This window comes from Sinocyclocheilus rhinocerous, unplaced genomic scaffold, assembly GCF_001515625.1.
Source record: "Sinocyclocheilus rhinocerous isolate Xijiao unplaced genomic scaffold, SAMN03320098_v1.1 scaffold1656, whole genome shotgun sequence".
NCBI classification, from domain to species: domain Eukaryota; kingdom Metazoa; phylum Chordata; class Actinopteri; order Cypriniformes; family Cyprinidae; genus Sinocyclocheilus; species Sinocyclocheilus rhinocerous.
The window spans coordinates 129349-140848 of NW_015658516.1; the positions used below are offsets into that span (position 1 = coordinate 129349).

An 11500-nucleotide genomic window follows, 5' to 3' on the forward strand; every position below is an offset into this window, starting at 1 on the left:
GAAATCTGATCTGTGATGCGACTGTCGTTCGGCACGCTGCATTGAGCAGCCGCGTTCAGTTTTTAATTGTAGTGTCTGTTCTTTTACTGAACTAAATTATTTTTATTGCTATAAAAAAATCTAAACGGCGGTGGGGGTCGGTGACGCGGTGGGCAAGTGACGTAACCGGTGTTGCGGCTTAACACCGTCTATCGCGGCAAGCCTAAAATGTAGTAACTACAGTATGTGACTTAGGAGGTAGCTCCAGTTTTTCTTTGGTTTCACTGACTGTAATATTAGGACAAAGACTGATTCACACCAAGAGCAAATATTTATGTGACCAAGACTTCTGACAGATAGATATATATGGGCCAGACTGATAGTTAATTATTTTTAAATACTCAGCAGTGGCTGACCAGTCGGATGCTTAAGAGATGTGTTGGTTCTGAAAATCTACCGACAAATGTCAAGCCAACCTACATGTCAATGACTAATTAATATGTATTAATATTTACAATCTAGTATTATTATAGTATTATTATGAATGATAGTATTATGATGAAAAACCTGTATTAGTGGACCACTAAACAACACTTTTAATTAAACCAATGCATTAGGTTTTTTTTTTTTTTTTACAAAGTTTAAAAAAAATAAAAAAATAACCAATAGGTTTAGGTGTCTGTGTCCGGACAGGTAGAAAGCTGTCAATGTAGCAAGTCTTCAACATAATCATATAAAACAATAATAATTAAACCAAACAAGAGGAACAAAAACAAGTGATCATCATCACATATAAAAAAAAAGACATAAAAATTTAAAAAAAATGTACATGAAATGTGTTAAACATATTTAACTTTTTTTTTTACTATCCACCTTTTTCTTCAACGCAGAAGTAAGCCTATGGGTGAGACTTCCGGTTCATTAGCCGCTATAGCTAAATAACGAGGAGAATAACAACGTGCAGTCAAGTGATCATCATCACATATAAAAAAAAAGACATTAAAATTAAAAAAAATGTACATGAAATGTGTTAAACATATTTAACTTTTTTTTTTACTATCCACCTTTTTCTTCAACGCAGAAGTAAGCCTATGGGTGAGACTTCCGGTTCATTAGCCGCTATAGCTAAATAACGAGGAGAATAACAACGTGCAGTAAACGGTAAACCAGTGTGTTCATAATTAAGATAATACATTAAAATAATATGATAAGACACACCAACTTTCAATATCAAGCAGCAAAACGAACTGTTTTGTTCAGCTAAAAATAGCTGGACGGAGTGGATGCAGATGAGACCGGACCCATAGAATTTACAAATGGCCATTTTTACGACAAGAAAAAGGTGGATACAAAAACATTTTATTACAACATCTGAAATATTATTGCTAATTGTTAACCTCAATTATTGGCATAATGCTACAATCTATTATAATACTATATCAGTGCATTAATGCGAGTAAAATTTGCATTATCAAGTTCCTGAGTGTGTTTTATTTAATTCTGGTTTCATTCTGGCCTTAATTCATGTCAAGTGGTAACACTACTTCCATGAAGATCAACCAACTAAAACTTTCAGTTCTAATACAATGGCATCCAGACAAGGTTAGGATCACGTGTGTTCTTGGAAAAATGATAATTCTTGATTAAATGTGTCTGTCTTTGTGACAACACCAGTCCCTTAAAAGTTTACCTACTAAGTTTCTATGAAGGTCAGTAGTACATCATGAACTTGTTTTTTAACTTTAATGATCATGTATTATATACAGATCTGTGAGCCTTGAGGTGCAGTCACAATTTCTGTCGTTCAGCTAAATTTCTGTGTAAGCTGTGCTTCAAACATCAATACACTACTGACAACAGGCAATGGATCTTTTTGTTTAATATGACTAATATGTCTGCAACTGTGAAGTGCAGCTGTTGCACATCTGAAATGCATGTGAAGATGTTTGTGAGTCTCACTCACCCTCGAGTGTCTGTGGGGTTGGTGCCGGTGCTTCCTCTACAGCAGGTGGAGCTTCCACAGGTGCTGGATCGGACTTCTTGGCTTTGGCTTTAGGCTGCTTGGACTCCTTAGATGCTTCTGACAATGAAGAGATTTGCAGGGGTTCGATCTTTCCCTATAAAAAAATATATCTTAAATTACTTGACATCACTGAAGGCATGCATCTGTACAACAGAAGCACAGACAGCTGCATAGATGAATCTGGTCTAAGAATCAAAGACAGACAAAGGAAAAGTGAAAGTGATTGTAACTCTTACTGGTTTCTTCTGTAAAGGGACGAGTGGAGGAGGGGGCGGCCCGAGTGCCATCTCAAACAGTTGATCGGAGTACGGAACGCTCTTCTCTATATTTGCCCGAAACTTCGGGTCCCATTTGGCATAAAGGATTGTACCGCTAAGACCACCACCGACCGTTAAAAGGCTAGCCGCCACTATTTTCCCAGCAGAAGATCTGCAGAACAAAAAGATCATATTTAAGATGCATTTGACGGGGTTTTTTTTTCTTCCACACACACCAGACCAATGTCAACCTAACATTCATTTAAAGATGTCTAATGCATTATGTGGTCAAACAAAATAATGCAAAAACACTCAACTTTTTAAAATAAACAAATCAGCAATGTCATTGTAAGCTTGTGTGTTTAAGGTTAAATTCACAGTTTGATGTCGTACCCAGAGTCTCCAGCCGTGGTGTATCTGCGGCAGTGCTGCAACGGATGGGCCTTCACTTTCCCACACACACATTGCTGCAAAGAAAAAAAATAAATCATAATCTCACATGCACTAAAGCAAAATAATATACTGCCTCATAAGCTACAGTATTAAAAGTAATACTTTCTTTTCACACGGACCACAACCCCTGTTTCACATCAATTAATAATAAACAGCCATTCATTTCAGATGTAAATGCTGTTCAGTGAAAACAGGTTTCCAATGTTGCTCTTTTTGTGACTTTAAAAACCAAACAAAAAATTGTGCATTCTCAAAACATGATTATCATCATCATCACTGTGGATCAAGCATCCAGTAAAACACAATAAACAACAATGAATGAATGAATGGCTGACCCCGAACATTAGTTTGTTTCTTCAGTGCCTATAATAAGACGGTTTAAAGTATAGCAGCTGTTATACATAGCATCGATAATTCATTAGACTAATTTGCATAAAAGCACCACAGTAGACAAGAAGGCAGCGTTTGTGTGAGGAGACTTTCTGAACTTCTCACCGGCGGCAAGGTCACGTCCTTCCATTGGACAAAACCAATAAACAGTTCACGGTGTGTACAGCGTGTAGCTCTTTGATCAAATGTTTTACGTGAACAAGATTTCAGTTAAATGCTATTAAATATAAATAAAGGGGAATACATTCAAATGAAAGATTTTCAGACAGCTGTTAGCTAGGTTGGTTATCCGGTCGACAGAAAATATGAATCACTCACAGCCCGCCCATATTTACGCTAGCGCACATGCTGGATTTCTATTCGTGGAGGGAGGCGTCACTCTCGTAAATGTGAAATGTCATTGGTTCGAAGAATCTGCCAATCACACTGTGACCGCCTCTTTCGACCCCACGTTACGTCGTTGACGTAAAGCAGCATTCTATCCTGGTGTGCCACTTAAACGGCAAATAATAACGTCTCAACAAATGAAAGTATCAACTCATTAAGAAGTTTAGTTGAACATAATCACCGGTTAATTAAACAAACATTACAGACCCTATTATAATCCGTAATTGTACGATACGCGTAAGAAACGTCGGGCCTCGCTGTGTGTCACTGAATGACCGCTCTAGCAGAATACAACTCACCCGCGCTGCTGCATGTGCCCCTTTCCAACAGACGCGCAGCATGCTTGTCTCTTATTCTGGATGTTGGATTTCAGACTACAAATATGCCACCGGTTTCAGCAAAACATTATAAAAGTGATCAACCTCGACACCCTGTAGATTAGCTCCAGCACTGGTGCACGCCACGCAGTGAAAGAGCAACGCACGCGCGGTAGGCACGCCCAACGTGATACATACGTCATTAGTTCATAGAAAAACAATATTCAGTTTAAAAATGATTTCCTTCATTGACTTGGTCCTTGTATGCAAAGATCCATATTCTAATATTAATATTTTTTTTGCTCAAATTATAGAAAGCATGTGTCATTCGTTGATGGTGCATACTATAGTTAGTTTGTTACTAATGTAAAATACAACTAAGTGATCAAGTGTAAATTCTTTTTGTCATGTTATTTTTATTTTATCGTTCATATTAATTTTCATTTTGATGACAGTGGTAAATGTTAAGGCAAATGTCACGTGAGATCGCTTTTCCCCCAAACCCCCCAAAAATCTAAAGTAAAAATATATTTTGCATATCCGCACTGTGGCATTATTTTCAGCACAAATAAGCACATTTCCCGCAAATTATGTAAAATACTGTAGCCACATTCGCATTACTGTAATATAAAAAAATATATGTGACCCTGGACCACAAAACCAGTCATAAGGGTCGATTTTTTTTAATTGAGATTTATACATCATCTGAATAAATAAGCTTTCCATTGATGTATGGTTTGTTAGGATAGGACAATATCTTGCCGAGATGCAACTATTTGAAAATCTGGAATTTGAGGGTGCAAAAAAATCTAAATACTGAGAAAATCGCCTTTAAAGTTGTCCAAATTAAGTTCTTAGTAATGCATATTACTAATCAAAAAATAAGTTTTGATATATTTACGGTAGGAAATTTACAAAACATCTTCATGGAACATGATCTTGACTTAATATCCTAATGATTTATTATGTGCTCCAGGGTCACATATAAATAGAAAAAGCAAAAGCACCTCAATAAACTTCATTAATACCTGTAGTTATCATATTTTTATTATATTTATTTCTATTTCTATTTGATATGGTCAATTATTGTAAGAGACGCAAGGCGAAAGTGCAAGGAAGACTCCTGCATCTTTAATATGTAATGACTACAGTTGTGTTGATTATGTGTGGGCTAACTCATGTTTACTTACCATTTTAGTTTAAAATGTTAGTGATGGGACAAAACTGAGGGGATCCAGGTATACCACTGGTGAAAAAAAAAGGACTTTATTGAACTGAACGCAATTACATGTTTAAGTTCCCAAATCACTTTTAAACTCTGACAAACGGCAAAAGTCAAGGGGGTAAATTCTTTATTAGTGTTAGTGGCTAAATGCTGTTCAGAAATAAACAAACTAACATGCTCCAACAAGACAATAACTTGAATTGCAGATGGAGCCTTTAAGAACTGCATGTCAATGCCTAAGCCATTTTCAATTGTGCACAGGGCAGTTTTGTTATTTAAAGCTATTCTTCTTTAAAAAAAAACAAAAAAAACAATGACATGCCCAGACGGATAATCCTTTATATAAAGACTCACAAGTCTTCAATTCCCCAATGATTTAGTAGTGTAGCTCAGTTTTAGACAGATTATTCACATATTTGGAGACACACTGAACACAAGATGTAATTCTCAAGTACAGGAACATATGGATTCTCTTCTGTCTGATTGGGATGTATGATGAGTGCTACAACAGAAACTTTTCAACCATATGCATTGAATTTACCATTCAATATTTTATAATTTGCATAATTTAGCTTTTAAAATCTATTCTTTTTTTATCTACGTACAAGGTATATGACCCAAATCAAGTTTTTCCCATAAAAAAAAAAGATTGAAAAAATATTGGGAAGTATGAATTTAATTAATAACTGTGCAAGTTAAAACCACCAACAAAAACCCAGGAGCCAATGTTATGAATCTAAAGACTAAAGATGAACACATCAAGTTGTCTGTTTTTTTTTTTTCTTTTTTAAATAAGTGAAGGAAGCGAGACGTAAACTAATTGGACAAGGGCTATTCTGGTTCAAGCTGTTCAGTTGCATGTTGTCTTGTGGGTTTTTTCTTGTACGATGGCCACCGGCACACAGGGCAGCAGTGCCGCCCACCAGCTAGCCAGACCACGATGCACTGCTGGTGAAAAACATGGCCGCACGGTAAACCCATTACAAGGCAATCGGTTTCAAAGTTCTCAAGACACACAACACACTCAGTGCAGTGGAGCATGCCACAAGGCCACTGAGACCAATCAGTGTCCTGTTCCTCTCCACCAGACCACGACTCTTCTGACTTCATTGCAGCCGAACATCCAGCGTTATTATCGTTTAGAACTTCTGAACTGCAGTGATGCACTTCCTGGTCCCCACTGGTGCCGCCATTTGGGTTCGCCATAGTTTTTTGTCGGTTGTCCCGGTCCACTCGGTTGGGCCCCTCAGACTGAGCGAGTCTGAACTTCCAGGTGGGCAGGTTCTTGATGTAGTCTATTGGAACCAGCGGGCGAAGCCAGAGGTCTGGGAATGCCAATCTTTCCAAAAGGAAATTGGGATCGTCGTCCCAGTCTGACTCAAAGTTCTGGAACGAGGCAATGGGATGTACCAAGTAGCTGGTGTACCAATCCCAGAGACTTGACAACCACTCTAGGTTGTTTGCGTTTTGGTCTTCGTTGCTACATCTTCTTTTCTTCTCAAAGTAGTCGATGAGAAGGCCATGGGCTAGATAAGTGCTGAGGAAGAGAGCTGGGTGAGAAGAATAGAAGGTCCAGTCGGCCCGGACCCAAGAGGCAATAGTAGTGGTGTCTGCGTAACGCAACAGTTTCAGGCTGTACTCATAAAAGTTATCCAGGTATGGAAGCTGAAGAAAACCAAGGATGGGCAGCCAGGAAATGATGAGTAAGGAATTATAAGTCCCTAGTGTACTGATTAAAACCACAAAGCGTTTTATAGTGGCTCCCTGTGTAATGAAAAGGTCCATCCAAGCCATTAGATTGACCATAACCAAGCTCAAAATGAACAAGTCATTGACTTCTGGTTGTACGGACCGAAGAAATGCATCCATGGCATGCAAGGAAATGAATTCCCCGGTGCTATTGCCGTATCTGTAGATGCCTTCTGGTGTTTTGAGGATGTATGAGGGCATTTGCTGCACCCCAATCTCATCCAGACAGGTGGTGTTGTCCCAGTTGCGCACGTCGACGAAGATGAACTCGATGCGCCCCGTGAATTTGATGCTGAGAGCTGAGAAAAACGACGGGGGCTGAAGCAGTCTGGCGAACAAGAACATCTTCACTGGCTGCTTTTCCATCTGATACCAGTCATCCATTAATTGCTCAGAGAAACGTATGGTTTTGATGCGCGAGGCAACGTGCGCAGTCATCCATTTGAAGATGTGCTCTGTTTCGATGCGCCTGCCATTGTACTCCTTCAACATGACCTTCCCTTTGGATGCATTGGTCTGCGGGACAGACATGATGAGGGTGGACTTCATCCAGCCCCGTTTATGGCAATACCTGACAAGGGGGAATGAAAACAACAAAAAATAAATTCAGACAATGACACATCTTCTATGCTTTGAATTTGATTTGAAATATTTTGAATTCATTCATTTAAATTTATTTACATATTTCTTGTGTGGTTTAAAGTAAAAGAAAAAATGTCCTGAGGTCAGAATGAAGGAAGAACATCTCATTAAAACAAAATCTCTTAATTGCTTATTTAAACATTAATTAGTGAAGATATTTGGATTGGAATTATAATTCCTATTTTAAAAACTTTTGTCCATTACATAAAAGTGAGGGTGGTGTAAATGTAGGATTTTTTTTTTTTTTCATCGAAAAGAAATGTATTAGGAAATTATATTACAAAGAGAACCCCTGCAGACCCTCAATATATGATAACGTGTCCAGTTTATGGCATGGCAAAATCAGTTCAAGTTTGAAAAATGTTAGAAAAATCCAGGTGTCTGTGAAAATAATGATTACTACACCATTATGTAAAGTTACTACTTGTTGATTTTATGTTTTGGTTTTAGAAAAAAAAATAAACATGAATATATAAATATAATTTCTTCATTTCTAAGAGCACGCAAGTACTTTATTATTTTTTTTAAATGTATATGGAGAATGATATATAGTTTTAACATTTTGTAATTAAAAAAAAAACACATTTGGGTCAGCTGTTTACCATACAGCACATTTCAAACATGCCATTCATGGTTGATCAGCTCACAGGAATGTGAATAACAGCCTACTTTCAGTTGTTACAGGTGTACTGCTGAACATAAACTGAGTCTTTCTTACCTTGAGTCACTCGAGCAGTTGAAAGTGCCTGTTCGAATGCCAAACTGAGAAACTTTCTGTACCATTTTGCCCCAGTTGGCAGTGCTCAACAGTGGATTTCTATCTTGGGCTATTACCTAAGAAGTAGAAAACTAAGCATTTGTATATGAAGCAAAAGTATTTAATATATATTTTATGCATTATGTAAACAAAAACATATGTCTTTAAAATTACCACACATGTCTATTTTGTGTACAATACATTTAGGATGCATAAATTCGGGATAATGACTAATAATGATAATGGATCATTTTGCTGCAGCAACTGATACTAAACCCTGTTGGGTTCTATGCTCACACAAGCAGACATCTTAATGTGTGTGAGGACAGGACAGAGACATTACATTTCATTGAAATGAGTAGGTCGAGTAGGCTGTGGTTTCAGTTTCTGTACCGCCTCACAATAGTTCATCTAAAAATGAAACTTCTTTAACTATTGTCATGCCCTCATCTCATTCAGACAGCAACATCTATCAGACTATCAGAATTCAATTTCTTAACTGAACAGAATGTCAGTTCTGAATGATATGCGAGTAAATAAATAATACATTTTAGTCATCCATTTTTGGGTGAGTTTCTCACATTTAGATAGATATAGGGTTAATACTAACCTGAACTAACCAGATACCATCTTTAGTGTCTTCCACTAATTCATAAAAGTGCATTTCTCCATTGAAAGTGGTGCTGGAGTCAGATCCCACTTGCTCCTTCTCATTCTTGAGAGCGGAGTAGAGCTCCCCTTGCATCAGCTCCCCTTCAAAAGCAAACATTGCATGATCATGATCAAACTGAATTGTACATCAGCGTATACGTGTCAATGAAAGTAAAGAGCTTGTTTGAAAATCTTTTGAAAATCATATTTCCCATGTTACAAAAACAGCATTCTTCCATCTCAGAAACATTGCCAAGTTACGAAACTATCGTGAAAAGCGCTGTACACATAAACTTGAATTGAATTGTTTGGAGACAATTACCCGAGTTTTCCACCAGTTCCCTCACATCCCTCTTCTCTGCCAGGCCGGAGTATCCCAGACCACGACACTCCAGGATGGTTTTGAGTTTCTTGAAGCTCAATGTCACCGGATCCACCAGCTGGGTGGCGAAAATTCCCGTCTCATACCAGACGATGGCTTCAAAAAACCGAGCCAGGATGAATAACAAGAAAAAATACAGGAGCAAAAAGAAGAGTTTCCACCACATTTTCTCGCAGGCGGAAGAGTTGTCGTTGTGATCTACGTTAGCTCATTTGCATTGAAAGTACAGTATTATGAGGCACTGGCGTTTTTTATATGTCTCCAGCGAAACCGTCCAACAAACGACTTCCTAAGCAGGCAAGAATCGTTTCCATCGTATTATATAATTATGTGAAGGCAGAGCGTCAAAACAACAGCTTCCGATAAGGGACCTTCGGCAGCAGGCCAGTGTGTTTTGTCCCTCAGTGCTGCGCGACTAAACGAACCGCTGTCTTCATTTATAAACATTTACGGCCCTGTCGCGTTTTCCTCGATATTGTGTTTGCGATTCTCGCGAAGGGTAATGTTTGCCAAAACCGCCAATAAACATCAGAAGAAGAAGAAGAAGAAGGGTAATGCTTCTGTGCGCGTGAGTAGTGTTTTCTGTAGGCTCTGGCTGATGATCAGCTGGTACGCATAACAAACTGACGTCACACTGATACTTCCGGTGCAAAAATGAGTTCTAAAATGAAAAAGGCGCGTGTAGGCCTCGTAAACTCTTTCGCGTAAGATGTATTGAGTGTTAATATTAATATGATATGTTTTATTCATATCTGTTCATTCAGATATTGTTTTAAATATTGTACTATTATTGTACATTTTGTTTTTAGATTAAAGAAAGCGAATTAAAAGCTTTATACCTTTGCTTTTGTTTAATGTTTTGCTTTTGCAGGTTTTTAATTTACATGCTTTTAATTGCATTGTTTTAGTATCGATATTTATTATTTTTATTAAATTGTGTATTTTGAATTGTCGTGAGAGACTTGTTTAAATACGTTACCTGTTTTTAGTTGCATCAATAAAGGTGTCATAAAATAAAAGCCCTCGGGATTTCAGTTTTTTGTCCTATATCATCTCACTTGTCAAATTCAGTATTTTGAAATTCCCTTCATCTGTTTGCAGCACCTTTATTCTAAGCTCAAGTGCACATCATAACAATATCAAGGTATCATTATCATGGTGGATTTATCATTATATGTCAAATGCTGTATTATTTTAAATATGTTAATGAATCTGCATTTTAACAATTGAAGACTTAAGTGCAGTATATCTGTTTTGTAAAGTTGTCGACCATCAAACATATATATATATATATATATATGTGTGTGTGTGTGTGTGTGTGTGTGTGTGTGTGTTCTCTATTATTGATCAGTGATCACATATCAGAATTCCATACTTAATTAAATATTTTAAAATCTGTATTCAATAAATTTAATTTCTTATTAAAATACAGTTGTTTAAAATACGTTTACCGCTTTGTACGTTTTATGCCTGGTTTTGTAATGTTCATGAGAATCAAAGGGTGTCACAAAATAAAAGCCCGCATTTTGTCCAGGGCCAATCCATTTCAATCAATTGAATTCACTTTACGGGCTACCGCAGTAAAGATAGTTTGCGGTTTGATATTCAGATTTCTTTTGGCTATAAATACGCAGCGCGCTGTCATAGACATGCAAATAATACCGAATATCATTCTCCATGATTTGTGAATTCAGGTGACGCTGTCCTTCGGGCCGAAATCAGGTTTTTTTTCGTAGCGACTCTTTCGTAGCGAGATTTTTTCACAGCAAAGCTCTTGTCAGTAAACCCCTTGGTAAGTCCGCTAGTAAGGAATGTGAAAGAAAGGCGTTCTTCATGTTTAACGTCTATTACCAATAAACACGCAGACTGCTGGAATACAAAAACATTGTTTTTAGTTCAACTTCAATTGTGAAAACTTTCACAATCGCATTTTTATCGCGTGGCAGTGTTTATCTTTGCTCTGCCCCCCGTTTATTGTAGCCTATAATAATGTCATTCGGTGCTGTTCCTGTGAATAACGGTTTCTAATTCATTAGGTAAATGAGCACATACACATATACAATTGTACACTTTCTTTGACAAGAAAGTTTTGGTTGTTGTTTTTTCCTTGAGTAATTGGCTTCAATATTCTGATTTGCAAAACGTTCACAGTGCAGTTATGGTCAGATAACGATTCAGTCAGTAACATCACTATTCTGATCTGTGAAAACTTTCACAGTTCAGTTTGGGTCAGCTGACACTTCCCTGGTTTATGCACATCACTATTCTGATCTGTGAAAACTTTCACA

At 37.4% G+C, this 11500-nt stretch overlaps 2 protein-coding genes and 1 pseudogene across 3 annotated transcripts in view; 1 reads left to right on the forward strand and 2 right to left on the reverse strand.

Moving 5' to 3' along the window:
- The window catches only part of LOC107722436 (MICOS complex subunit MIC60-like), a 14426-nt gene extending 10435 nt beyond the window's left edge, over positions 1-3991 (reverse strand). For both annotated transcript variants that reach the window (XM_016530794.1, XM_016530793.1), the window contains exons 1-4: positions 3789-3991; positions 2653-2726; positions 2239-2431; positions 1943-2096 (exon numbers count right to left, since the gene is read on the reverse strand). In XM_016530794.1, the coding sequence (XP_016386280.1) occupies positions 1943-2096; positions 2239-2431; positions 2653-2726; positions 3789-3830 (463 nt within the window). In that variant the 5' untranslated portion in view covers positions 3831-3991. The remainder of the gene's footprint in view (positions 1-1942; positions 2097-2238; positions 2432-2652; positions 2727-3788) is intronic.
- Positions 3992-5809: 1818 nt separating this feature from the next.
- On the reverse strand, positions 5810-9747 carry LOC107722440 (E3 ubiquitin-protein ligase RNF103-like). The gene is made up of 4 exons (XM_016530798.1): positions 9153-9747; positions 8790-8932; positions 8141-8256; positions 5810-7351 (listed from the first exon to the last, which is right to left on the reverse strand). The coding sequence occupies exons 1-4, from the start codon at positions 9376-9378 to the stop codon at positions 5863-5865; spliced, it is 1974 nt and encodes a 657-aa protein (XP_016386284.1). The 5' UTR covers positions 9379-9747; the 3' UTR covers positions 5810-5862.
- Positions 9715-11500, forward strand: part of LOC107722430 (uncharacterized protein K02A2.6-like) — a 5182-nt pseudogene continuing 3396 nt past the window's right edge.